Genomic DNA, 27,850 nt, shown 5'->3' with positions numbered 1-27,850 from the left:
ACGGGGGGTGTCCTGAGAGGGGCTGGGCTCCTGGGGGTCCCGGGGCACCCAGCATCTGAGCAACCGAGAACAGACCTCCCCACACCAGAGAAAATAATTTATTTTAATGTTTCTGAAGCTCCTGGCACTTGCACATAAGCATACCTTAAATACACAGAAGAAAAAGCAGCCGGCTCTCTGCAGAGCCTCTGCCTGAGCCCCAGGGTTCGGCTGCGTCCCCACGAGCGGCCACGGGAGCCCTGCCACGCTGAGTCTTGAGAAGTAGCAGCTGCCGTGGACCCCAGGGTCTGTGCGAGATGACCATGCTCCGCGGCCTCGTCAGAGCAGAACATTTACCTGGTAGGAAGCCGCGACCCCAAAGGATGCCTTAAACTTGAGGAGGTGATAATTCTACAAAACCAGTGCTCTCTCAGAAACCCCGGCTCACAAGCAGAGACGACCCTGTCTGTCCCCATGCAGCGGCAGATGTGCAGGCCCAGGAGAAGCTGCATGACTCGGTCGTGAGTCTCACGAGGGGCCACCCCGGCCCTGACGTTGGCGTCCAGGCCCCGAGCCCTCTTTCCTCCCCTCCACAGCCTGCTGTCTCTGTGAAAGACTCCTCTCCCAAAGTACACCCAGTTCACACACAGCAGGTGTGCAAACCCCCGCTGGCCCGGATGCTTCTGGAAACGCCAACTCAAGCACACATGGCAGGACACTGTCCACACACGAAGCGAATGTCCTCCCTCCTGTGAAGTGACACCAACTCGTCTGTCCCACAAACTTGTGACGCGAAGCTCCTTCTGCACGAGGCAGGGTCCACACCGTGATTTTTAGAACACGCAGCTTTCTCCAGACAGGCCTTCCACGTTCGGCCGGCCAGCTGTGGGCCCCGTGGGACAGTCTCCTCTGCCAGCAGACAACGAAGAGTCGGACTGCGCTTGCCGAGCTCGGGCTTCTGGCGAAAACGAGGTGGAGGTCTCCACACGGGTGACAGGTGACGAGACGTTGGCAACACGCACGCAGCCCTGGGGTGGGCAGCGGGCCTCCCAGACCGCAGCAGGGAAACAACCCTCGTGCCATTCCAACGTATAACCCATTGCTTGTGAAAGAAAAAATTTATATGGAAAAATGTCTTTTTAAATGTTATAAAATACATTTTTTTAAAAAACATACTTTACAAAACTTTTTAGGAAACTCATTCAAATGACGTTGGAAGGAAAAGACCCACGACTTGTCAGCAGTTGACAACTGCGTCCCTGGAGTCACAGCCCACGTGTGCGTCAGTGCACAAACCGCCACACACTGAGAACCACCGAGTGACTTTCACGTGAGCATCTACGGGGAATTAGAATAAAAATAGATCTAATAAATCTAGATATTTGGTAATTCAGAAAATAGAAATCTTGAATTCCCGCACCAGGTAGGTTTATAAAATGTTGGCAGCCCTGCCAGAGGCTCGTAAGGGCAGCCGGGCACCAGCTCCGACTAGCAGAAGTGCACGGCACCGCCGAGGACACGGTCGCACATCTTCAGGAGGTGACAGGGGTGACGGGGAGCCGGCGGGAGCCGTGGTCATCGCTGGCGATACGGTACATCACGAACACAGCAGAAGGCCTGGCCACTCTGCAAACAGCTCCAGTTCCTTTTTCTCAAGTAGCATACAGACCATGCAGCGGTCCCCTCATCGGACGGACGGGGACTGACTAACTGGACTCCTAAAGCGGGCTGGACGCCATGGCTGGCGTCCAAAGCAGCGTCTTCTGAGGTGCTCCTTCCGGCATCCGGCTCAGCCCTTTCTGCAGCCCGTGGAGGTCAATCGAGCGCCCTGGCTGGCGAGAGCGACTGCCAGGGCCAGCGTCCTGGGCACAGTGACCGGCGAAGCGTCCCCGTGCGGGAAGCACCTCCTCTCGGCATCTCGACGGATCGTAACCTTCTGCCTAGAAAGGGCTGCGCTTGGTGCCGGTGATGACCGGCCGTGCGTACTCCACGAAATCATCAATGAGCACAGGCCATGCTCCTACACGAAAGCAAACACACAGGTTTGTCTTTTTTCTTTTTAAATCAACAGTTTAGACCAACAGCTCTATATTCAGACCATTCTCTTACAGTCGATGTCTGCATTCCAAGAGCTCAAGTGAGTTTAAGTGTCCCAGCCTGTTACTCTGAAGGAATCGGCCAGTGAAACCCATTTTTCCTGCTCTGGCCAGAGCTGGGTGTCCTTTTCTGCCGGGGCCATCCCCCTCCAGCCCGGGCCGCCCCCACATCCCCCGTGGCCCGGACCACCCCAGATTCTGGGACCCCCCCGCCAGCAGACACGCACTCACTGTAAGCTCCTTCTCTGCACACGAGCCGCGTCTCGCCACCACAGCTAAGCTCCCGGGAGCTGGGCTTCTGCCTATGGCCAACCATGCACCCGTCCACTCACACACGGTCGACAAGCGGCCGCTCTGTGCCCGGGCGGAGGACAACCACAGACATGCACGCCTGGGCGGTGAGCCTTCACTGAGCAGCCCCGAGAGCAGGGACGTGAGGAGGCGCCCCAGAGGCCGCCCCCAGGTTGGACGCCGAGACTGTGCCTCCCTCCCCAGTGTGGCACGGCACCCAGGATGGCGGGCCCGCAAGCGCTCCCTGATGGGCTGTCCTGAGACAGGTGGCGGAGGCACCATGAGATACGGAGTCGTGGGTGTGTCAAGTTCCCGCTGGAATCTTTAGACCCACGTCAGCAGCATGAGGGGAGGTAAGACAGGATGGTGTGGTGGTGGGGGGGGTGCGGCTTGGCCACAGGACCCCCCGCATGGCCCCCTTGGAAATGCTTTAGTTTAGGGGACGCTCTCCTCTGGATTGAAACCGCATCTGAAGCCCTCTTCTTCCTTTGTGAGGCTGACGGACGCACGAGAGTGGGGCTATCATTACTGCCGTCACCCCCACTGCACGGAGCCGGGGGTGGGGGGGCACTGGCCTGCACCCCAGGGGCAGGGACGGGCAGCCCGCACGGCCACAGTTCTGGCCACCACCTGAAACCGCAGGACTTCCCGTACCTTCTTCGTCATAGTTAGACATGTCATCTGCAATCATGTTTCCAAAATCCAGCAGAAGGTTCCAAGTGTCCCTTGGGATTGATCGTTTGTGATGTTCCTAATACGTGAGAGAAAGAACCGCAGATGTGAGAAACAGACCTGACCCTCCAGAGTCCGACCGTCCAGTTGGCCGGGCCCGCAGTCTGGCGCGGACCAAGCAGCACCACACGCGCTGCTGGATGTTAGAGACAGTGGAGGCTTCTGGATGAATCTGGAACTACACAGGGCCGGCGGGCAAACAGGCAAGAGTAGACTTATTTAAAAACAGAATAAACATGTAAAATGCCAAGATTATATTTCAATCAGATCCTTTCCACGCCTACCTCACGCCCACTGGTTCAGACCCAGTGCAGGACAAGAGGCAACTACAGTTGAACACGATTTATTTCCCTCTATGCCAGGATGGGGGATGGTCTAAAAGCATGAGATTCAATACCTGAGCTGCAGGCGGCCCCCGGGGGTCCTGCCCACACGCCCGGCAGGCATGGTCCTCTCCGACTCCCCCCCGGCTGCATAGCGCTCCTCTCTCAAGGGACCCCGCACCCCGCTCAACCAGTCTTTGTGCATTTCTCTAAAGCCACACGTCTGGCCTGGACTCAGCAGCGGCCCCCGTGCCCTGGGAGCATTCCACGGAGATTCTACCTGCTCTCCTGTCAGGGCTCTGGGGACGTTCCTAACGTGCCGCCTGCCGCCCCATCTCTGGGAACGTCGGCCATGGAGGTCGCGGGCCCCAAACTAGTAATTGGCGGAGCAGAGTCAACGTGATGGGCGCCTTGGCTTCCCCACGCCGCTTCAAGGAGGCCCCTAATCACACGGGACCCCTAGGGGAGGCTGGGCCCCGGCTGGGCCGGGGTCTGTGCTGCCAGAAGGCCTGCCCCCTCACACGTTCATGGAGGAAGTGACACGGTAGGTCTGGGCACAGTGACGTCATGTGACTATCCTGCAGCAAGACCCCCGGCTCGGGCGCCTGGGTGGCTCAGTGGGTTTAGCCGCTGCCTTCGGCTCAGGTCATGATCTCAGGGTCCTGGGATCGAGTCCCGCATCGGGCTCTCTGCTCAGCAGGGAGCCTGCTTTCCTCTCTCTCTCTCTCTGCCTGCCTCTCCATCTACTTGTGATTTCTCTCTGTCAAATAAATAAATAAAATCTTTAAAAAAAAAAAAAAAAAAAAAAAGACCCCCGGCTCCACACGCTTCCCACCGTGACACCTGCTTCCCGTACTCCTCCCGGCGAGGAGAGGCCGCCCCGCTAAGGCCCAGCGCTGCTCAGAGGCCCGCCTCCAGCACAGACAGGCCGTCTCCCAAGGGCCCAGCTAGCCCTCCTTTTTCCTTCTGGGCTTCAAAACCACGTTTAAAAATGTGTCAGACTACGAGCGTGCTGCACACCGGGTAACAGCCCAGTCTGGGGCCAGGGTCATCATCCAGGGCGTGTGTGCCTGATGCGTTCTTCAGCGATTCCAGGCTTCTCGGAGGAAGCACAGGATTAGTTCGTGCCCCTCAGAAAAGGTGGCGGATGGGGGACGGCCCAGGTCTGTAGGGCATCTGAAAGCCTGCCTGGGGCGTCTGTGCATGGCTCTCTGAACTGATCGGACACCGGCCTTGGGACAGCCCTGCCTGGAGCTCCATGGCCATGGTGCTCTGCACGGCAGCGTGGCCTTGTGGCCACTGTTCGGAACTCCCATGACCCAGCACCCGTCCGGAACACCTCGATCAGACAACACAGCCTCGTGATCGGCTGACCCCTCCCACTGGGCACACACAGCAAGGGCCAGGAGGACACTTACCAATAAGAAGGAGTTCCAGAGATCTAAAAATTTAAACCTCCCAGGTAAGACTAAATTCCAGTATGCAACAGCCATCTCTAAATCTGGCAAAAAAAGAGAAAGAGCAGTTAATAAATCCCAATTTCTCTTTCCACTGCCCAAAACATGACCACTTCCTACCACACTGGTACTCACTCAATCACTAAAACGCCGCACTCTCCCCCAAGGGTGAGATGAGGCCCAACCCCTACGGAACAGATGTTCCTGCAACGGTGATGTGAGAGCTCGGGGGTCTACGCGTCCGTGACTCAGACGTGCGAACGGTCATCACACCGGTGCCGGAGACACGCATCCTGGTATACGTCAGGCTTTCCTCACACCGGACTGGACCGGCCTGGACACCGTTTGCACGTGTCGTTTATTACCAGGGCCTCCCAAGTGGCCCTGCCATTCGCCACCACGGGAGCGGAAAGAGTCAGACTCAGAGGTCAGCTGCGCGCTACGAGGTTTCCACCTTTCTCAAGGCCACGGCTGGGGAGAAAATGTCCACTGACGGACACTTAGCTCCAGCCTGGGTATCAGAGTCCACACTGCCCATCTTCCCCAACACGGACCTCACTGCATGGCTCAGGGGAAGACGGGGTCTTACGGAACAGGGTTCTGAAGTTTAGGACTGTAGGAAATGCTATCCTAAGCCCCAGTTTTTGGAATGCTGACTCATTCTCTGCTTACTGTAACTTAAACATCTTTTCTTCCTGCACGCTTGACGTAGCAAGTGCATTAAGAGGCTGAGCTGAGCCTGCCCGTTGGAGCTGACAACCTTTCATCTCAGGTGCACAACAAAGCACAGTCGTGATCAAACGGTTTCCTAATGATGTGTTTACATCCAAACATCAGGACGCACTAATGTGAAAAACAGACAAATAAAAACTTAAGGTAACGGATTCTTTTAAATGCAAAATACCCAACTAGCCACTTTTCAGAAAATTTTCATCTAATTCTTGGTTGGTCCCACTTGGCAACTGACTGAAGCAGGAGTGCAGGGACACCTGGCCGGCGCAGTCGGTTGAACGTGCGACTCCTGGTCTCAGGGCTGCGAGTCCGAGCGGCACGCGGGGCGCAGGGGTTAAACAAGAGTCAGACAGGAAAGTGAAGGCGTCACCTGAGATGCCCAGGAAAACCGCAGAAGCAAAGCCAAGTATGAGTAGCACCAACTTTAAATAAAATGCTTACATTCCCCCCGTTTAAAGTCAATACAGACTTTCTCAGTCTTAAATACGCTGGAGTCTTAATGAGAAAGAGATGGCCAGGAAGTCTGCAGACTGGCCGCACGGGACAGAGGAGATGGCTTGCTAGCCCTGCCTGCTGCCTTCGGTCGAACACGGAGACCCTCGTGACTCTGAAAGACTGTCAACAGAGATGCACCCCCCTACCCCGGGCCCTGCCCTGCCTCCATCTCTGCCCCTTCCCCTCGGGGAGGGCCTGCAGGCCAGGAGACCACTCCGTGAACTCCTCGCCAACGCTGGCACAGAAGAGCCGTGGGCGGAGTTCTGCCTAAATCTGTGGCCCAGAGAATCCGGCGGAACAAGAGATGACCGCTGCAGGAGGCCACCACGCTCTGAGGAGCTGGGCACGTGTGAGGCACAGCCCGAGAGCCCGCACTCCCGGCGGGCCCCCAGGTGATGCCGGCTTGCGGGTCTGCGGATCTCGCTGTGCACCGCCCAAGATAAAAAGTCACGCTGGGCGAGTTCTGTCCTGGTTCTCCGCCCCGGCAAGGTGGCCCGGCAATCGTCAGACAGACGTTCTCGCAAGCAGCACCTGCCCTCCCGTGAACGCAGCCGTTTTCCTTCGAACATCAAAAGGGAAGAATCCCGTATGTTGCAAAGTATCAACACGCACAAGTAAACATTTCTAACGGAAACTTAGCTACGCTGACGACCCTACGGTGACAGAATGAAGCAGACACAAGGGCCACCATTTCACGGCCAAGAGTAACTGCTGCCATTTTGAAATTTGGATCAAACTAATCATCACTTTGAAAACCGAAATGAAATAAGATCCAAGAATTAAGCTGCTCCAAACAAAGCACTACCAAAGCTTCCCTTTGGAAGCATAATAATTAGCTCAGACCTGAGTTAGCCAAATTTGAGGAGCGCGCGGAAGGAGCATTTCTGGTTCCGGTGAGTATGACACAGGGAAAAGCAGGAAACAGAGAGAAGTCAGGAGAAGAAAAGCAGCTTAGGAAGAAATCCTGCCCGACAGCAGAAAGGGCGCCGGTCCTTCCCAATCGAGGGCCTTCTTACAGGTGCCCGCGGGCAGAGCACGAGTCCAGCCAGACCCTCCAGCACCGAGCGTCGGTCTCCAGAAAAGCCCGGCAACGCCGGGCCCGATGCACTCTCAGCACCGCTAGCCACAGTCTGTAAACTCTAATGGTTGCTTCGCCTCAGCCTCCGAGAAAGGAATGGATCGGAACAGAGATGGTAAAGCAAAAGTTTTAGTTCCACAAGTAAAATGTCAGCCCATAAAAGAGTAGTCTTGGGCATACCTATTAGGGCTACCGTAAAAACTGGGAAAACCCCATCGAAACCCCCAGAAAGTAACCGGTGAGGGCAAAGGCGTGGAGATGGCGCCACTGCTCGGCCAGCGTCAAGGTCAAGAGGGGCCCGGTGGAAACAGTACGGCGGCTCCTCGGGAACCTCAGCACGGCCTCGCGGCACAGCCCCGCAGTCACCCGTGTGCCAACAAGGCCCGGAGCGGAGAAGCAAGGGCTCGAGCAGCCAAGCGACGAGCTGCGGGCATGGCAGCGCTCCTCACGGTGGGTGAGAGTCGGACGCGACCCGAGTGTCACCGTGGAGAAGCGTGTGAGCAAAACGTGGCGTGCGTGGGGACCGTCTTTCAGCCTCAGAAGGAGGGATACCACGCAGCCATGGGGAGTCTGGAGAACACTGTCGTAAGAGGAATTAAGTCAACCCTGCACAGACCAGGCGGGGAGCAGGTGGCGCCAAGGGGCGGGGGTCTGGCGCTCACTCGGTGACGACAGCTGCCCTGAACCAGCATCTCAGAAGCCCAAGAAAGTAATTTCACATAAAAATGAGCGAGCAAAAAGCATGACACTTCATCCCAAGAAAACACGATACTGCAAACAGATGGTCACTCCAGGAGAGTGAGACCTTCCGTTTCAAGCAGGCGCGGAGACCCAGAAACGACCGGCGCGGAGAACAGCCACGTGCGCGGAGACGCGGGCGCGGACGAAGCTCGGGAACCGGAAGCGGGAGCGACGGCTTCGGAAAGAGCTAGGTCAGGAGGAGGACCCGGCAAGGAGGCCCGACGGGCAGTGGCTCGAGGGAAAGCGGCGGACGGGGAAGGCAGCTCGTGCGGCAGAGCGAGCCGCGAGCTGCGAGGCTTTTCCCAAGGACGCCGGGGAAACCGCCCGCGATCTCGGCCTGGGAAAAAGGCACAGAAGCAAGCGTTTATCCTGCCGTCCCTAGATGAGCCGTGCCGCTGGGAGTGACGCATCGCCTCGCCAGCGTCCTCCACGTCAGACGTGACAGAACGACAGAGGTGGCCACGGCGGGCAGACGGATGTGGGCAGTCGCAGAAGCAGCGGCGGGCGTCCCCAACAGAAGCTGGCCGAGGCGAGCCGACGAAGACGGCCCTCACGGCCTACAGTCTCCCTGGAGGCCGGAAGGCGCGTCTGCGCTGGCCTGGGACAGCCCCAGGCAAGCACCAGCACCACCGCACAGCGGACCAGCCACCTTATGGGGTGTCATGGAGGCAGTTAATGTTTTACCCATTTTTCTTAGCTGTCCTAACATAATTAAAATACACTACTCCTTCTGTTGGATAAACCAGAGGCTGGCCGTCCAGGCCTGCTAGCCCAGATGGCAGGGCGGGTGATTTAGGAAGCGGCCTGGGACCCCCGGCCTTCGCCCAGCCTCTGCCTCTTTTGCAGACGGCCCCTCTGAGGGCCACGCACACCTCGGAAGCCGTCCATATACACCACTCTGCCTTCCCTGGCGGCCCCCTGATCCCGCCACGGTGCCACGGTGGTAACAACCATGAGGATGGAATTTTCCGGGTGTGTAAGTCTGTACCACTGGGAACAGAGCCGCGATCTTTCAGACGAAAGCAAAGCGGAGGTGCAAAGTGTCCTCAGACATCCAGGGCAGCGGATGGAGTCTTTCCAGCTGGCTCTGAGGCAGGCAGGTAGGAGGTGAACGTTGTCTGTGTCAGAGCGAGAGCAAAAGGCAGGGGCTGATGTCATCGAGACCCCACCGCACAGGGCAAGACCACGTTCCAATCAGCCCATGGTCACAGTGAGCTTGACCGAAGTCACACCACTCCCCTCCCCCGGGGGACCGAAGAGCCTGCCCGCCCTCCCCCACCCCGTCCTGTTCTGAGACAGAAAAGCCTGCCACCCCCATTCTGGGACAGAAGAGCCTCGCCCCTCCCCAACTCTGGGACAGAGCAGTTTGCTCCCCGCCCCGGCTCTGGCACAGAAGAGCGCCCCCCATTCTGGGACAGAAACCCTCTCAACGTGCACCTGCATTTCATGTGCTGAGAGAAGGAAAAGCGTCCGAGACAGAAGGGGCCAGGAGGCTCACACGCACGGGGCCAGGAGGCTCGCACGCAGGGGGCCAGGAGGCTCGCACGCACGGGGCCAGGAGGCTCGCACGCACGGGGCCAGGAGGCTCGCACGCACGGGGCCAGGAGGCTCGCACGCAGGGGGCCAGGAGGCTCGCACGCACGGGGCCAGGAGGCTCGCACGCACGGGGCCAGGAGGCTCGCACGCACGGGGCCAGGAGGCTCGCACGCACGGGGCCAGGAGGCTCGCACGCACGGGGCCAGGAGGCTCACACGCACGGGGCCAGAAGGCTCATACGCCTGCAAACGTGCATGAGTGAAATTGGACCCTGAGATCAGCAGTTTCCAGTGGGATTTTCTATCCATGGATTCTCAAGCCTCTTTTGGTTTCCTACTTAAATCTGGTTACTTTATAATAGTGCTTTATATTTGAGAGCGGCTTCTTCAAAACATTCTAATGCACTTGCTGAAGCCTATTTAAAGACCACATAAGGCCCCGCTCTAAACCTGTAAGACATTTTGCTGAACTAACCATATCTGTTACATTAAACAGAAATAAATTATATGGTACTCAGGAGGATAAACAAATGAAAATAAGCAGAATAAAGCCCTCAAAAAAACCGAAACAGACTGAAAATTTAAGTTAGGAATTTCCCAAAATAAGTTATATTACAGCACAACTGTTCGACTCGGCAAGAAGCATGGACATGTGACCCGGGGCCCATCAGAACCGTGTTCTGCCTCCAGACCAGGACAGGACTCCTGGGTCCTGGACTCCACGGGTCACGCACCTCCTGAGGCAAACACTCTGTCAACACGATTGATTTCTCTGACCCGCGAGTCAATGCAACAGAACAGGGAGCATTTGCAAATCAGTTTACATTTTGACATTTAAACACTGACACCCAGAAGTGGAGAGTGACCACCACGTGGCGGGGGTGGAGGGCGGCCCGGCCCTGCGGGCCGGGAGGAGACCGCTATGGCGGAGCCCTGCGGGGCAGGACCGACACGGGGCTAGTTGGACCCCTCTCGGTCTCACGAGGATGTGACTTCTCGTGACGGTGGACTTTACACTCACCTAAACCCTTCTGCCCGGGGTTTTTAGCGAAGGAAAAGGTAAACTGATAAAAGTCCTTAAACTTGACCGGGTCCTTCAGCTCCTGCTCCAGTCTTGGCAGAAGGGCCCGCAGCTTCTCCGTGCTGTCGCACCTGCGGGGAGAGACAGAGCGCGCCGTGGCCGAGGCAGCCGCGCCTTCCCACGGGCTGCAGCGGCCCGAGGCTCGGGTCCGGGAGGCAGACCGCTGGCAGGCTTCCTGACCCCGCGAAATGGACCCCAGCATTCCAGAACCGCCTGTGGTGACGGCCACACAGCTCTGCTCAGACACCGACCCTCCAACCTGTAGGCGTCGGTGGGCGAACTCTACACTACGTGTTACACCCTAACTAGAAATAAAGGAAAAAACAAAGCCCACGACTGCTTGCCTTCCCTGTGCGAGCTGGAGCACAGGCCCGCTTTCACCCACACGCAGGCCCAGGCCCTGATGACAGACGGGCATGTCGGGCGGACCCCTCTGCCCACCCACCCCCCCGTGGCACCGAGCTGCTGGGCCGGCCTGAGAGCTCCTCCGCTTGGGGTCACTTCCTTCCGGCTCAGCTCAAAACTCTGAGCATGATGGGACACAGAGCCGCTGCTGGAAAACTGGCTTTTCCAGGTGGGGACGGGGTGAGACCACGGGTACTTATCAGGAGGAGCGCTGAGTCAGGTGCACGACTGTTTAATCGCTCCGTGGTTCACCTGAAACTACTAGAACAATACATTGATTAGACCGGAATTTAAAAAATAAATTACCTTAAAATAAGTAAATAGATAAATAATAAAACTGGATTTTCCTCCAAGAAGTCAACAACCTTTAAGAATATTAAAAAGTGGGGCGCCTAGGGGGCTTAGTGAAGCCGCTGCCTTCGGCTCAGGTCACGATCTCAGGGTCCTGGGATCGAGCCCGCATCGGGCTCGCCGTCCGGCGGGAGCTGCTCCCTCCGTCTGCCCCTCCCCCGCTCCTGCTCTCCCTGCACGCGCTCTCTCAAATAAATAAACAAAATCTTTTTTTTTAATTATAAGAGTATTAAAAAGCCTTTAGAGCAGAAGTCTAGAATAAGAAACGGTAAAATCTGTTTTGTAGCTCGACTCCCCGGCACAGAAAAGTACGAGCAGGCCGCGGAGATGCGTGGCCCCACTTGGCGGGGCTTCGCAGGGGGCAGAACGCCGGACGGCAGTGGCCGTGAGCCCAGGAGGTGCAGGCCTACAGCTCCCGGGACCCCCAAGGAGGGTGGTTGGGGCAGCGCCTTTCCCAGCACTGGCCTTCCCTCTGGGGGGCTGCTCCGGGCCCCCCCACGCGCCTGCATCACCCCCAAACGAGCAGTGCTTAACAGTTAGCTGCCCCGACTCTGTCAGTCACAGAACTCACGGTGTGATTTCCGTGCCGAGTCCGTGAGGCCCCGTGCCGGCTCAGGGGCGTCCTTCTCTGTGCTGAGGCGCACGGCCCTGCATTCAGATTTCCTAACTTACGTGTCCCACTGGTGGTAACTATTCTGGCTGTTTCTAGTTTTCTGGTAACAAAGACGGCTGTTAAAAAAGGGTCTCCGTACATGCATCCCGGCGCACACGTACGTGTGCTGGGTTAGGCACGAGCCCCAGTGGGCCGGCTGCGTCACCAGGTCCACAAACCTCCAGGGATGTGGGATCCCACTGTCTCCAGAAACTGTCCGCCTCACGTCCCCGCCAGCAGGACAGCAGGGCTCCTGTTCGCTCCGTTCCCGCTGTTCCGGGTGACTGTGTCTTACCTTAGCCGTTTCACAGTCGGCTGTAGTTTTAACCTCTACTTCCCGGACGTCAGTAAGCCTGTGCTGTGACTGGCTACTTGGAAATTCTCTTTTGTGATGTGCCTATCAAGTCTCCTGCCCATTTTCAGTTAGGTATATTTTTCCTATTGTTTCCCAGGCTTTCTTTACATATGAAGGATACAAGCCTTTGTCAGCTAAGCTTGGTTGACGCTCTCTCTCCCAGAACATGGACTGCCTTTTCACTTCCTTGGTGGTGTTTCTTGATGACCAGTCTCCTTCCCCAGTGTTTGCTGGCTGTGCTCAGAGTCCCCATGGCACGGTCATCAAAAGATACTCTCCTCCTTGATTTTCCCAGAGGCTTCTGGCTTTTGCCTTTAGGCTTTCACACAGACAACTACGATCCACTGGGAACTGATTTTTTACACACGGCGTGAGGTAGGGATCAGGGTAAGTTTTCATCCGCGTGAGTAGCCAAGGCTCACAGAAATGTGTACTGAAAAGGTTTCTTTCCTCACTGCTCTGAAGTGCTGCCTTGGCGATACGTCTGGGTGCCTGTGTACATGGATTTGTTTCTTGTTCCCTGCCCTGTCCCACTGGCCCAATTACCTCCACAGTAGTGCCCTGTAGTCTTAATTACTGTAGCTTGAAAAGTCCTAATCAGCTTAGAGAGCAAACCCTCCCCTTGCTAAGAACTGCTGACTAGTCCTGCCTGCATTTTCATACACATTCCAAATCCATCTGTCAAATTACACAAACTACTACTTATTGGGGTTTTGACTGATAGTTCACTGAGTTCAAAGACAAATTTAGGGATAAAATACTGACTGTTCCAATCTACGAATGAGTTCATGTCCCTATTTATTCAGGTTTCCTGCGTCTCATTGAGTTATTTATTCTCTGGAGGTAGCACACATCTTTAATCAGATTTAGCCTAGGAGTTTTGTATTTCTGATGCTACTGAAAACAATTTAAAATTTTTTTTAAATTCTTTTTGCTTCGTTGTGTTGTTGCATTTAGCATTCTTAAAATAAGACTGATTTTTGTTTGCTGATCTTTGGTCCTGCAGTCTGGCTAAACTCACTTATTGATTTGAACATTCCACCTATGGATCAGACCAGCTAACACCTCCTGTTCGACGCTGATAAAAGTAGGCATTCATGTTCCAGTTACATATATATCCTGTAGGATCTGGCAGGAATTGGAGGTCAGCTTAAGGACAGTCCCTTGTATTCCTGGTTTGTGCCAAATTCTCTCTTTTTTAAATTAAAAATTTTTTTTTCAATTTTTCAAGTCAAAATACTATGAATGGAATTGAGTTTTATCAAACCCATTTTATGGATTTGAGATAACTCTCCCTTTTCTGTTGTTAATACATGACACTGATTGACTTTGTAATGTTAAACAAATCTCACAATCCTGGGCTATAACAAACTTTGTCATGACAAAGTTGGTGGTACTCTCCTCATTAAATGTTTTGTAGGATGCTGGTGCACCAATCCTGGCCATTTGTTTTCTTTTTGAGAAGGTTTTAAATTACAAGTTCAAATTTAAGAGCTACAGAACTACTTATGTGTCCATTTCAGTAAATTGTATTTTTAAGAGAACTCCTCTCTTGCACCCAGTTTTTCACATTTACTAGCAGAGGGCTGTTGGTAATATATTCGTACATTGCACCACCTATAAGATCTACGGGGATGTCTCCCTTTTCATTCCATGTTGGTTATTTGTTACCTGATATTTTTGTAAGTGTTTTCAAATGGAAACCTTCTGGCTTTATGGATCCTGTCTTTTTAGTTTCATTTCTATTTCCTTAAACTACTGCCTGTTTAAGAAAATTAATTCCCTCTGTACTCTTTGAGTTTAATTTTCCTGTTCTTTTTCTATTGCTTGAGATGGATGCTTTCCTTACTGATTTTCAACTCTTCCTTCTAAAATATGCATTTGAGAAGTTGAATCCTGCAAGTTTTCACGTGTAGCGTTTTCTTCATGATTCAAAGTATTTTCTAATTTCCACTGTAACGTCTTCTTACTCCCAAAGGTTGTTCAGGACTATACAATTACCACACACATTTCAACCTATCAAGTTATCTTTTTGTTCTACCTTAACTGTATTGTGGTCAGAACATACTTTGTATCATTTAATCCTTTGAAATTTGTTGCAACTTATTTTACAGTACAGTTTGTAATCCATATTTATAAACTGTCTACTCCTCTTCTGAAAAGAGTATGTGTTCTTCAATATCAAAAGCCATGTTCCAAGTATGTCCATTAGGCCATTGGTCGCGCCGCCCAAATTTCCTATTTCCTTAGTGATTTTTCATCTCCTCATTCTATCAGTTGCTAAGATGTGTGTGAGAATTCCCCATTTTGATTGTAGATTTGTATCTTTCTCTTTAGTGCTTATTTTTGCTTTAAATAATTCATTGCCTTCCACGTGAAACAGACCTTTCCCCACAATGAAACGCCCTTCATTATCCCTAGATCTACTTCTTGTTTTAAATCTTATTTAATATTGACATAGCCACACCCAATTTTTTTTGCTTAAATGTTTGCAAATTCCATCAACTTTTATCCTTCAAATTGTTCTGTGTCCTGATGTTTTAACCACATCTATGGTAAACGTATCCACAATAGTTATTTTCTAAAATCCATCCAGGATTTAGTTCACCTACATTTCATGCGATCAGGTAAATGCTGACCCATCAGCTTCCAGGCCTCCATTCCGCCGTGTCTTTGCTACTTGTCCTACGTTCAGCCGATTTTCCTTATGTTCTTTCTTTATCTCATGTTCTTCTGGGTTGAATTTTTTATCACTTTATTCTTACTCTGTTAGGAATTAGACATAAATTACACACTACCATTTTTATAATGATTGTAACATACACAAAGAGAGCAAGTATTTTCTCCCACTGTTCTGCCTTTTTAATAGTGTCTTTTCTTAAGGAGAGCTCTTAATTGTGCCGAAGCCCAACTCAGCCATTTATCCGTTACGGCTAGCGCTTTTTATCCCTTCTCTAAAAATCTGTCCCTTGATCTGGGTTTTAATAAAGACATTCTCCCACGTTTTGCTGAAAACTTTAGAGCATTCCGTGTCCTGTACAGGAGTGCAAGCCAGCCCGCACGATCTCTAGCCACGGCCCGGGCTTGCACGTGGGGCCCGAGCAGACGTGGTCTCAGGCTCACCCGGTAACTTCAGTGTCAGCGGCTAAAAGGAATCTTCTCTCCCCATCGGAATGACAAACACCGACAAGCAATCTTCAGATGGAAGTAGGAAGACTCCACAACTTTGCTGCGAGACTTGCGCAGTGCTACAGGAGCAAAGCCCGTGTGCCGCGGGCCAAGGGGAGGCCCACCGAGTACAACGCAGTCCAGAAGCGGGTCCACAGCGCGTCCACTTCTTGTTTTCACGGCGACGTCAAGGAATCTCTTAACATTTACCTCAGATCACTTACGAATCCGCAAGCCTCCAGAGCAGGATGTAGCATCAACTGTTAAATGCAGGTGTTCCAACCACTGTCAAGAGTTAATGGCTGGGGAATGTGTGAAAAATAGTAACGGAGCCGACGTAAACCCAAAATATTTTTTAAGGCTTAGTGCTGTTGAGATGACAACCACCTTTTACATCCCTAAAAGCACCGAGGATGTCTCTACGACGTACTAAGCACTGCACTGCAGTGGCCTACAGAGGGCCGTCCCTTTCACCCGCCCTGTGAGACGCGGAGCGCAGCCCCTCTGCTCAGTGCTAACTTACAATCTTCAGTCACACTCTGTGTACTCCGCATAGGGAGGCATGAATTTGTCCAACACGTTTTGGGAAGGTTCACACTCAAAATCTTTAAAATATGTTTTTAACTTTTAACACTTAGTAGGATAATAGGACTTTTATAAATTTAACTGTACGACATATTTCTAGATAATGCCTAAGAAATGGCAGTAAGTGTTTCCAGAAGAAGCACTTAATTCCCAAATCTCCCACCTGGGGGAGCTTCCGGCAGATGGGATAAAGGGCAGCCCGCGCCGAGAGAATGCTGCTTTAACAGGTGTTTCCATCCCAAACATTCCCTGAGTCCTCCGCGGCGTTCCTGGCGCACAGAACATGAAGCCACATGTTGTCGCGCAGGGTCACCGTGACGTCTTCGGCTTGGTTTCACACAACCAGCGGAAATAGGGTAAGTCCTGCAAATGTCTGTCATCTCACAGACAAGGCTGAGAAATATCACACATTCATCAGTTTAGTAGAAAAAATAAATGTTCTATTTTTTCCCCTGGGATGCTGTATAATCCACCCCTCAAGAACATGTTTAACTTAGACTTTCCAGCTCCTTCAGCAGCTAAAAATAAGCCAGTTTAAGCTGTCAACACTGAAATATCACAGTATCAGCAAGGCAAGCAAGTTGGCATTTATACTACCCTATGAGATAGCTCAGTAACGATCAGAAGACATTTGTGTCACATGCTTTCACTTACTTCTCCAACTTAACTGACAAGTGAGAAACATCTTAAGTTATTAATGAAGTTTTTATTCCCACCCTGTGAGTAGAACAGAGAAGTGTTACAAGCAAACCAAAATGATATTTTATTGATGATTAACATAGCAACACAAATAATACATTTAGGACACAGAATCCAGAAATGAAAGGCTGAAAACAAACAAAAACACCCTGATGTCTGCTGTACATTCAAAACTGGAAGGATAAAATTTAAAAAAAAAAAAGTAAATTACAAAAGGGATTAATCTGAATTAAAGTATTAAATAAAACTTTACTTGGAAAGGCTTAATAGAGCAGATTAGAGGCACAAAAAATTTATAAGATACGCACAGAAAATAAATTAATTTGAAATTAACGTTTATAGGTTGTTGAAAAATAATGTTGAAAGTACCATCCTTTTTAAAAACATTTAAACCAAGACCAATTTACTCACCCAAGCTCTGTCATACCGGCCATAAACTCCTTTTTGCTAAATTCGCACTGCGTCGCCGCCCCGAACCTCCAGGCTATGACCAAAACGCTGACACTGGCAGGATCTAGGCTCAGGTCATCACAAAACTGCTGAATCCCGTCAATACCAATTTTATTTTCATCTTGTGGGTCTACAGTTAAAATCAAGGGAGAAAGAAATTGTGCTGTTTTGAAAAGTAGCACTAACGGGTGGTTGGAGTCCCAGCCCGAGCAAGCGTGTCTTGGAGACGCCAACCGACGGAACACGGTTTCTTACTGCGCGAGGAACAGCAATAAAGAGTAATTTACCCAGATAAAAGCCCTATTTTAAACATCAAGGTTACTGGACTTCAGGAGAAGGGAAAAAGAGTACTGCAGCTTCTTTGAGAAGACTTCATCATTTCAAAAATATTTGATTTCCGTAAAGTAAAATACAAATTCCGGTTTACACAATCCTAGTTTGCCCAAAGGCAAACTCTACCAAAACCACTGCATTGCGGCGTCGAGGTGGGGAACTTGTGACTCTTAGGTCAAGGTCGGAAGTTTGAGCCCTACACTGGGTGCAGAGATTACTTAGAAATTTTAAGAAATCTGCAATTAAAAACAAAATACTGCATCTATAAAGTGTTTACAATATTGGAAGTTTTTGCCACAACACTGTCAAAACAAGAAACTGATGTTTTTCTTTTTAAAGTGATTTCATTTGCTATAATTTTAGTGCTACTGTATATTTAGGTTGCAAAATCATTTAGTTCACGCATCCACATTTAATAGCTTAGAAACTCAGGACTTCCTCACTTCCCATTTCTGGTTTAGAAATGAAATTAAGGAATTTAGAGTTTCTTTATCAGAAAATCAAATAGTAAAATCTCTTAGAAAAATCTCAGTGAGACCTCACTAAACTAGGACGAGTAATTTCCAACAGAATGACTCACGTGTTAATTCTGTTGGCTATTCGGAAGGTACCAATAGAAAATTTGTAGCTTCTTTGCTCAAATGAAGATTAAATGTGATACACTTTTCTTCCATCATACAAAATTTAACTGTGGTCACTTAAGTACTATATGCTACATTTTTATAAACGTGTGGTCACCAAAATAAAATAAAATAAAAGGTATGCTGTAATTTAAACAAACGAGAGCACAGGCTTCCTGCAGCCTGTCGCCCATACAAGGAGAGAACAGCCGCCCGCAGCCTCGGCTCCTCACCCTTCCTATCGCCCAGAGCTCCCACAGTCCCAGAGGCCCAGAAGGGCCCACCTGCCCTCAGTGCCGGCCGGTACATCTCAGGTGCACTGGGAACTATGTTAAAGGAACTGCGGAAATGCTCGCTCATTTGCATACATTAACATAACAACAGACTCATCTTCTCCAGTCTTTGAACAACATATTTATTTCTAGACCCCAAGATGACTGCATAATGTGTCTACTTTAAATGAAAGTGCATGAATAAAATTAAATGATAAAAAGATGCTGCTTAAACTACAGAAGCAGCTCTCACTAAGTATTTTTTTTAAAGACATATTTGAATCACTTCAGGAAGGGCCCCGGGTGGCTCAGTGGGTGAAGCCTCTGCCTTCTGCTCAGGTCATGATCCCGGGGGTCCTGGGATCGAGCCCCGCGTCGGGCTCTCTGCTCTCTCTGCCTGCCTCTCTACCTACTTGTGATCGCGCGCTCTCTCTCTGTCAAAAAAAAAAAAAAAAAAGAATCACTTCAGGAATCTGCATAGCACATGATTCACAAAATTAGCTCCACAATTAACTTAGCCAAAAAAACTTAAAGCATATTAAAGCTTATTAAAAATAATGATTTTTCATTTTGAAAACCAAGGTTCATTTTTCAAACAAATCTGGTCTATCAGAGTATGTTTTTGTGCCAAGGATTTAAAAAAAAAAAAAGAGGGGCGCCTGGGTGGCTCAGTGGGTCAAGCCTCTGCCTTCAGCTCAGGTCATGATCTCGGGGTCCTGGGATCGAGTTCCGCATCGGGCTCTCTGCTCAGCGGGGAGCCTGCTTCCCCCTCCCTCTCTGCCTGCCTCTCTGCCTACTTGTGATCTGTCTGTCAAATAAATAAATAAATCTTTATAAATAAATAAATAAGAAAAGAATACATAAATAAGAATTTAAAGCCCAGGAGTTATTCTGTTTGGGTTAATACTTGTTTAAATGAGGTTTTTGTTTTTGTCTTTAAATTCTGTTAATAGAAGGTTAACCTCAGGAACCGGTAGAAAGAAAAAACAGATAAACCCTGGCTAGTTGTTGCCACGGACTCCAGTGCCCACGGACATGTGAGACGCCACCTGACGTCCCGCCGGGGGCTCCGACGCGAGCAGCCCCGTCGCAGGGACCGACTCCGGCAGCACGGTCAGTCGTGTTCTGACAGGAAAAGCTCCATTCCAAGTGCTGATTTCAAAGAAACAGCATCGGTCCCCAATGCACAGCGCCAACGTTTCCTTGGTAGAAGCTTTCCCCTGCGCTTCCTCAACAGTGCAGGGGCTCCAGGCCCACGGCGCGGCTGCACGGTGTGAGCAGAAAGGTGACTTCTGTCCTGGGGCCGGAGTTACTTCTTCACCTGCCTCCTCCCCAGAACCCTCCAGCTCACACAGCAGTGTGCCCGGGACAGCACCCCGCACGGCGAGGACACGGTGCTGCGGCACGTCGTGCGCACCACGGACCCCGCCCAGGACGGCCTCGTCTCCGCGGCCTCCGCAGACCCCTGTCCCATCACCCCAGCCCCGCCGCTCTCAGTCACCGGTCCACGTTCCTTTCCAACAGGCTGGATGGTGCAGCTGAGTCCAGAAAGAGGAGGAAGAACCTTCTGGAGGTCTTGAGAACTCAGCACAAGAAGCCAGACTACGCCCTCCGTTCCCCGGAGCTGGAAGCGAGCTCCGGCCGCCTGCCCCCGCTCCCCGGCCGCCTTACCTTTGTACCTGTCGTACAGCTGCTCCAGCTTCTTCCTGTCCACCCCGCTTCTCATGGGTGCCTGGAGGCAAGAGTCTGGTTCGGCAAAAAGTCGTCTGTGGCCACGTCTACTTTCCGCTCATCCTGCGCTATGCGGCAGGCCACGGGGAGGAAATGCCATAAACCCGGGCCCCTGCTCTTCCGAGATGACCTCTGTGTACGCAGCAGGAAAGCCAACACCACCGGACCAGAGCTTCAGCATCCCATGACTGCTGCTGGTGCTCTCGCTGGACTTGGCTGTTTCCCCTGGGTCAGCCTCACCGCAGAACTCGGGGACGACACGTCTCGCTCTTCATCAGTTGGGAAGACCGCAGGGTCTTCTGAAGACTGAAATGACAGCCACGGAAGGACAAATATGCAAAGTGCGACCTTCAAACCGTTATGAGATTCAGTGTTTGATCACAAAGTACACTTTGATCTCTACCCTTCAATTTGCACAAAACACGACCTTATTTTTTCCCTAAGTCTCGGGAAAATCCCTCTTTACACAGGAGCCCCGGGGACGCAGTGAGGGTGGGTGTCGGACCCAGGCCTGGCCCCTGACCAAAGCCCACTGCAGGGTCCTCTTCAGCGTCGGTTGATTCCAGGCTCTACTGAGCCGGAGAAGGGCTGCACAGTGTGCGAACATCAATGTCTCCGGTCTTCCCTGTTTAAGATCAGCAGCCACAGTGCTGAGAACATACGCAGGTAACTGACCACAGTGGTGGGCGCTGCTCACCATGGTCCCTGAGCGGCCACAAAAAGCCCGTGAGGACTAAATGTGATCATACGAAGAGCAGAAACATCTGAGTACGCGAGACAGAGATAAATGGAGAACTAGGGCAGAGGCTGTAGGAGGCCGTAAACAAGGGAAGCGCCAAGTCTCTGTACTATACATAGTCCACAAGGAAGGAAAACAACGCCGGACTTCCAGATAGGGCCGCCGGGTCTGGGCTTGTCTCAGGTGGCCTGGGGGGAAGGACATCAGTAATGAGAGTGACTCACCAGCCTCGTGAATCAACAGATGCGAACGCACCAGACCCAGTGCTCTGAAACACTCCACCGGCCGCACGGGAAGGAGAGTTTCACTTGAAAGGATGTACAGTCGTTATGCCCCCCAAAATGGGTCCTTGATTAAAGGATGTACAGTAGTTATGCCCCCCAAAATGGGTCCTCGATTAAAGGATGTACAGTAGCTATGCCCCCCAAAATGGGTCCTCGATTAAAGGATGTACAGTAGCTATGCCCCCCAAAATGGGTCCTCGATTAAAGGATGTACAGTAGTTATGCCCCCCAAAATGGGTCCTCGATTAAAGGATGTACAGTAGTTATGCCCCCCCAAAATGGGTCCTCGATTAAAGGATGTACAGTAGTTATGTCCCCTCAAAATGGGTCCTCGATTAAAGGATGTACAGTAGTTATGCCCCCAAAATGGGTCCTCGATTAAAGGATGTACAGTAGTTATGCCCCCCAAAATGGGTCCTCGATTAAAGGATGTACAGTAGTTATGCCCCCCCAAAATGGGTCCTCGATTAAAGGATGTACAGTAGTTATGCCCCCCCAAAATGGGTCCTCGATTAAAGGATGTACAGTAGTTATGCCCCCCAAAATGGGTCCTCGATTAAAGGATGTACAGTAGCTATGCCCCCCAAAATGGGTCCTCGATTAAAGGATGTACAGTAGTTATGCCCCCCAAAATGGGTCCTCGATTAAAGGATGTACAGTAGTTATGTCCCCTCAAAATGGGTCCTCGATTAAAGGATGTACAGTAGTTATGCCCCCCAAAATGGGTCCTCGATTAAAGGATGTACAGTAGTTATGCCCCCCAAAATGGGTCCTCGATTAAAGGATGTACAGTAGTTATGCCCCCAAAATGGGTCCTTGATAAAGGATGTACAGTAGTTATGCCCCCCAAAAATGGGTCCTTGATGAAAGGAGCGAGACTAATATAAAGCGAAGGTCAAGCAACGCTGTATTTCGCGCCAAGCATCAAGAATCTAACGGAACGTTCAGGGCCACGCCTCTTACAAGAGAGAGCGACCTTTCTCTGTTTCACAGACTAGCCTTTTTTTTTTTTTTCTTAAAGATTTTTATTTATTTATTTGACACACAGATCACAAGCAGGCAGAGAAGCAGGCAGAGAGAGAGGAGGAAGCAGGCTCCCCGCTGAGCAGAGAGCCCGATGCGGGACTCGATCCCAGGACCGTGGGATCACGACCTGCACTGAAGGCAGAGGCTTAACCCACTGAGCCACCCAGGTGCCCCCACAGACTAGCTTTTAAGGGCAAAGGCCATGCGGTTGGGCCTGGCCACACACAGGTGGCCAATGAGACTGTAACACTCAGAGAAAGCTGCACAGTCATGCTCGGTGACCAACTGAATTACAATTTACCCTAGTAGACATTTGAACCAACCCATCACCTTGGTCAGAATCGGTGCCCAAAAGGTGCCCAAAGGGCGGGGCCCATACTCCTTGGTAGCTAGGGAGACAGTGTGCGCCCCCACTGATCCCCCTGCTGATCCGATGTCTCCACCCCGACCCACCCTTCTACTCCAGCTTTGTTACCTGGGGCTGCTTTCCAGGACTTGTTTGTAAGTCCCCTGGGGGAAGGGGAGCAGCGACAGCTTAAGGTTAAACAACAAGGTTATTGTTTAACCTTAATGGAAACCTCCTGCTAAATAGGTCCTTACAACAGTTACTCCAGTTCCACCGGAGGGTCTGCAGAGCCACACAGTGAAGGACGGCTCACAGCGCTCTGCTGTGGAAAGTCGGGTGAGACTCAGACACACAGCACGTCCGAGAGCTGAGCGCAGGCTAACCCTTTGGCTCTGAGCTTCCCAGTTGCCAAACCAAAGATGAAAACAGAATTCTGTTTTCCTAAGATTTAGAAACCTATCAGTGGCCCAGAGGTGACCCAGCTCCTCCCGGCACTTAAACCCAAAGGGGTGGCCCCTGTGGTCACTCCTGGAAGGGTGACCGCCCTGTGCCCCTCCTGCCCTTTGCAGCAGAACAGCCCCTCTGCCAGGCCAACCCCGCAATGGCACGACAAGCTTCCAAAGCCTCTTCTGACAGGACCCCTTTCTTGGAGCAGAGGACCTCAGCAGAACACCACGCAGCTGCCCAGGTCCGGTCTGGGCATCGTGGGGTTTACACCAAGACAAAACTCCCTTCACAACAATCCCAAGCCATTATCTGCCTTTCTCATGCTCGCTGGAACACAGTGGAGACCATGTGTGACTTGTGATCTTTGCAAAAATGTAACACAAATATGTGACGGCTGATTATTGTTATTTTTAAATATACAAATGTTTTTAAACTTTCCATTGTCACTTCTAAAACAGTAAATCCCAATGGCTACAACTCACATGAACAAAAAGTCTTTGGGCTCCAGCAATTTTTTAACGTACCCAGAGGACCCTGTTCTAGCAGCTCTCAGAAGCACCGAGGCAGAACACGGGCCGCCTGGAGCATGGGCTGTTGGTCACCTGGGGTCTTGGGTCCCTTCTGGAAACTGGAGAAAATCTCAGATCCTCTCTCCAGCAAAACATGTGGTTTTGCATAAAACTTGGGGTTTTTCACAGATCAATGAAGCCTGTCGACTGGTTTTTCGGAGGGGAAGGGAGGTGAAACTTAAGTTAGAAGGCCCAGTAAGGCAGATGAGGGGGCTCGTCTCTGTCGCAGCTACCCAGTTCCGCAACGCGCCAATGACTGGGGAGCCGTGTACCAAAAAAACTTCATTTACACCCATGGGAAATGAGTCTGTGGGCTATACTTTCTAACCCTGATCTAGATTCTAGGGAAATATATAGAATATATATTCTGTACGTTATTTCCTGAAATTGAGCCAATGAAAAGAACTAGACAAAGAGCCTGAAGTTGCATTTTCTGGTACAATCGAATTTAGCTAAATTATGACAGATCTGCGTCGACAGTAAGCTGACAAAAGGAGAGCGTGTCTCTGCTGAAGGCGACGGCCTCCCTGACGGAGCGAGGTAATGCCAAGGGCCCCTCAGAAACTGCAGTGGAGAGCGATGTCCAACACCCACCCCGCGCGTCACTTAGCGACGCTCGTAGCATCTGTATGAGACAAATCGCATCTGCGCTAGATTTTAAATTTCTGTCATGGTTGTAAAATAAAATTTGGGGCCCATAAACAATGAACCTCAGTCATAAAAATGAAGAAGATGCTGAAAAACGCTACGCTGTGGACGAAGTTTGAAACCTTACACCAAGTGAAAGAAGTCAGACCTGCAAGGCCAGATGTCGTGTCCATTACAGGAACTACCCGGACAGGCCAGTCTCCAGACAGAAGCGGCGCAGTGGCTGTCCGGGGCCTGGCGGGGAATGCGGACTGGGGAGTGACCCCGCAATGCGTGTGGGGTTTCCCTGAAGGTCGTGAAGTGGTCTGGAGCTCAGCAGAGGTGGCGGTAGCACAGTACTGTGGGTGAACTCAAGACCACTGGATCACACACTTGAAAGTACCCGATTTTATGTTATGTGGATTCTGCTTCCACAAAAAGTTCAGTGTGGCACTCTTAGAACCTCCAGGACGAATCAACAGTCCGGCACGCTGTTAGGGAGCCAGCGTGCTGCACCCGAGTCACGCAGATGACGGATCTGCACCAAGTAAATGTTGGCAGACGGCTGAAAGATCTCGTGTCTGGTCTTGAGGGACTTTTCCTGATCAACACCTCCTAGAACTTCTAACACACGACCAAACGGTTGTATCAACAGTGCAAAGAACAACACACCCTGGAAACTCTAGAAAAAGAGGCACAGGAGGACACGGACCCAGCCCGGCCAAGCGGCTTGAACCCTTACTGTGTTGTTACCGAGTGGGTGGGGGGAGCCAGACAAGCCGCCCTTCTCCGTCATCCCAAGTGCCTCGCCGCACAGGGCACCGGCTCGGCGTGAGCAGCAGCCGCCCTGGGTCTAGGCTCAGCCCGTAACACGTCTGCGGCCAGAAGGAACAGGAAAGGGATTCTCACGACAGGGACAGCAGCGCGAGTCACGCCTCCCAGGTTTCTCCAGAAAGTCGCGGCGACTAAAACGATGACAGCCGGCTGGGAACAGAGACCGCGCGGGCTTCACACGTCGCAGTTGGTGGAAAGAGGAACCGGCATAAAGCTTTCTAGAAAGAAATAATGTCTCATAAGCTAGAAAATGACAGGGACAGAACGCGCTCTGACGGGCCGAATCCTCGTCAACTAAGGCAGGCCCGTGTCAGCCGGCCCAGGCCTGCCCCTCCAGCTCACAGCCCTCTCCCGAGGGCGTCGAGGAAGGTCAGCAGCTCTCGGGGTCGTGGTGCTCCACTGTTTCGCTCTGTCAAGGTATATAAAACTCCTGAATGAACACAGGGACAACCCAATAAAGATTTTTTTAAAATCTCTGAACTATAGGAAAAGCCTAAAACATTTCAACTGTGAAAAATCATCTATTTAACCTGAGCACCAAGACTGCCCAGACACAAAATGAAAAAAAACCCAAAAAAAAAAGGTTTTTTTGTTTTTGTTTTTTTTAAAGGTTTTTATTCGTTTGACGAGAGAGAGCACACGCAGGGGAGCGGCTCGCAGGGGCAGAGCGAGAAGCGGGCTCTCCACCGAGCAGCGGCCCGCCGCGGGGCCCGACCCCAGGACCCCGACATCATGACGCGGCCGAAGGCAGACGCCTCCCCGACGGGCCCCCCGGCGCCCCCGCACACGCTCTGACCACGACAGAACGTCCGCCGGGGCAGCGGGGCAGCCCGGGACGCCGACCGGTCCCTCGGCGCGGACAGCCGGCGGGGGCGGAGTCGGTCCGCGCCCCCGACGCGCTCCCGGGGCTTCGCGCGGCGCGGGCGGCTCCGTCCTCCTCCGCGCGTCGCGCTCCTGCCGCCCCGGGGCCGTCCGGGGCCTCCCGCCGGGTCCCAAGCCCCGCGTCCCCGGTCCGGGCTCTCCGGCCCGCCCTCCCGTCTCCCTCCCTCGCCCTCACGCCGCCACCCTCCCCGCACGTCCGTCCGGGCCGCGGCCGCCGCTCGGAAAGCCCCGCCGGCCGCGCGACCCGAGGACACTGCGCCCCGGGGCCCGACCGGCCCCCGCCCCGTCTGCGGCCCCGCCGGGGTCCCCGCGCCCCGGGCCCTGCTGACCCGCACCGTCCGGCCCGCGCCCCGCGTCCCCCGTTCCCGAGGCTTCCGCCCGCCGCGGGCACCTCACCGGCCCCGACCCCGGCCCCGACCCCGGCCCGGCGGCGTCCGCGCGGCTGGACAGCGGCCCCCGGAGCGCCGGCCCGTCCGTCCCGCCCAGCGTCCGCGCGTCCTCGAACTCGCCGGACCCGGGCGACCCCCGCCTCCACGCCTCGTTCCAGAAGCTTCCGCGCCGGCCCTCGCGGCCCCCCGCCCGCCGCCAGCTCCCCCTGCGTCGGCCGCTCCGGGCCCCGGTGTCGCCGGCGACTCGGGCGCCCAGGCCGGGGGCGGGTGGGCGAAGGTCCGTCCGCCCCGCGCTCCCCCTTCACCCCTGCGGGGCAGTCCTCGGCCTCCGACCGCCCCGGGCTGCGCGTCTGCGGACCCCCGCGACCCCTGCCGGCCGCCCCGCCCGCCGCACCTCTGCACGACGGCTGCCCCGCGGTTCCGCCCCGGCCCCGCGCAGCGTCGCCCCACCTCGTCCCGCGCCCCGCGGAGTCCCCCGGCCCCAGGCCGCCCGGAGACCCCGCCGCTCCCGTGACCCGCGCGCCCCAGTGCCCGGCGCTCCCTCGGCCGCAGCGCGCAGGAGGGGCCGGTGGGAGGCGACCCCGCGGGCCACCTACCCGGCTCCCCGGCGCCTCCAGCGTCTGCCGGCCCGGCCGTCTGCGCACGCGCCCCGCCACGGCCGAGCGGTCCTGGTCGTCGGCGTCTGCGCCCGGACACCCGCTCCGGAGAGGGCGCCGGGGACTGCGACGGGTCACTCGGCTGAACTCCAACGCCCGGCGTGCATCGCGCCGCCCGGGGGCTCACGGGACCCAAGCGCACCTTGTCCTACAAATCCCGACGTGCACTGCGCCGTCCGGGGGCTCACGGGACCCAAGGGCTCCCTCTCCTACAAATCCCGACGTGCACTGCGCCGCCCGGGGGCCGACGGGACTCAGGCTCCGCCCCCCTACGCGGGCGCCCCTCCCGCCGGCGGCGTCCTCTGCGGCGGCGCTCCGGAGCGGTGGACGGGCCGTCGGGACCCTCCCCGCGCAGGACCGCGTCCGGGTCCCCGCCCCGGGGGCGGACTTGCGCCCTGGAAAGGGATGCGGCTGAGGCGCGCCCCTGTCGGCTCCTCCGCTGCGGGCGCCGGAGAGCGCGGCCCAGGACGCACGTCTGCCGGGTCGTGCCCAGGTGAGCCGCGCTCGCGGCCGGGGCGCGGGGGCCTCGAGGCTCGGCCCGCGGCGGTCTGCGCTCCCCCGGCCCCTCGGCCGCTGCTGCTCCCGCGGGCGGCGGGCCCGCTCCTTGCCCCCGGGTCGCGCCCTCTGCCGGCGCCCCGCGCCCCCCCGCCCCCGGGTCGCGCGCACGCCCGGCCTCCTGGTGCGCGGCCCCTTCGCGTCCCGCCGCGGCCGCCGCTCGGCTCCCAGGTTCCCGCCTCAGACCCCGCGCGGCAGCCGGAGCCGCTCGTGCGTCCCTGCGGCCCCGGATCGGGGCAGGGCGGCGACCCCCGCCGGCCGGCTGACACCGCGGGACCCGGAGCGGCCGTCGGGCCCCAGCGAGCGCGGGTGCCTTCCTGAGGCTCTGCCCTCGG

General features: G+C 53.8%; 3 protein-coding genes across 4 annotated transcripts in view; 2 read left to right on the top strand and 1 right to left on the bottom strand.

Annotated features, from left to right (window-relative positions):
- Positions 1-82: 82 nt before the first annotated feature.
- On the bottom strand, positions 83-27,109 carry DCUN1D2 (defective in cullin neddylation 1 domain containing 2). The gene is made up of 7 exons (XM_032314286.1): positions 26,901-27,109; positions 20,102-20,467; positions 17,167-17,335; positions 10,481-10,611; positions 4,840-4,922; positions 3,021-3,117; positions 83-1,999 (listed from the first exon to the last, which is right to left on the bottom strand). The coding sequence occupies exons 2-7, from the start codon at positions 20,154-20,156 to the stop codon at positions 1,920-1,922; spliced, it is 615 nt and encodes a 204-aa protein (XP_032170177.1). The 5' UTR covers positions 20,157-20,467; positions 26,901-27,109; the 3' UTR covers positions 83-1,919.
- LOC116574569 (basic proline-rich protein-like) lies at positions 20,232-27,836 on the top strand. Its single transcript, XM_032315369.1, has 3 exons — positions 20,232-20,297; positions 25,838-26,581; positions 26,790-27,836. The coding sequence occupies exons 1-3, from the start codon at positions 20,232-20,234 to the stop codon at positions 27,834-27,836; spliced, it is 1,857 nt and encodes a 618-aa protein (XP_032171260.1).
- The window catches only part of TMCO3 (transmembrane and coiled-coil domains 3), a 34,506-nt gene continuing 33,858 nt past the window's right edge, over positions 27,203-27,850 (top strand). Inside the window, exon 1 of one of the 2 annotated variants that reach the window (XM_032314236.1) lies at positions 27,203-27,453. The gene's annotated coding sequence lies outside the window, so the exon portion shown is untranslated. The remainder of the gene's footprint in view (positions 27,454-27,850) is intronic. The other variant, XM_032314235.1, reaches the window with a different exon arrangement.

Source organism: Mustela erminea, chromosome 15 (assembly GCF_009829155.1).
Source record: "Mustela erminea isolate mMusErm1 chromosome 15, mMusErm1.Pri, whole genome shotgun sequence".
Classification (NCBI taxonomy): domain Eukaryota; kingdom Metazoa; phylum Chordata; class Mammalia; order Carnivora; family Mustelidae; genus Mustela; species Mustela erminea.
The sequence above is the reverse complement of the archived record's forward strand: the minus strand, read 5'-3'. Positions and strand labels throughout refer to the sequence as shown.

Bases quoted from the DNA above. Each gene is read 5' to 3' on its own strand.
- DCUN1D2 (XM_032314286.1), bottom strand. From the start codon at position 20,156: ATGAGAAGCGGGGTGGACAGGAAGAAGCTGGAGCAGCTGTACGACAGG. The intron at 3,118-4,839 runs GTAAGTGTCCTC...CTCACGTATTAG, and splicing joins TCTGGAACTCCTTCTTATTG to GAACATCACAAACGATCAAT. The intron at 2,000-3,020 runs GTACGGGAAGTC...GCTTTCGTGTAG, and splicing joins GTCTAACTATGACGAAGAAG to GAGCATGGCCTGTGCTCATT.
- LOC116574569 (XM_032315369.1), top strand. From the start codon at position 20,232: ATGCGGCAGGCCACGGGGAGGAAATGCCATAAACCCGGGCCCCTGCTC. The intron at 20,298-25,837 runs GTACGCAGCAGG...TGACCACGACAG, and splicing joins TCTTCCGAGATGACCTCTGT to AACGTCCGCCGGGGCAGCGG. The intron at 26,582-26,789 runs GTCCGTCCGCCC...CCCCGGCCCCAG, and splicing joins CCGGGGGCGGGTGGGCGAAG to GCCGCCCGGAGACCCCGCCG.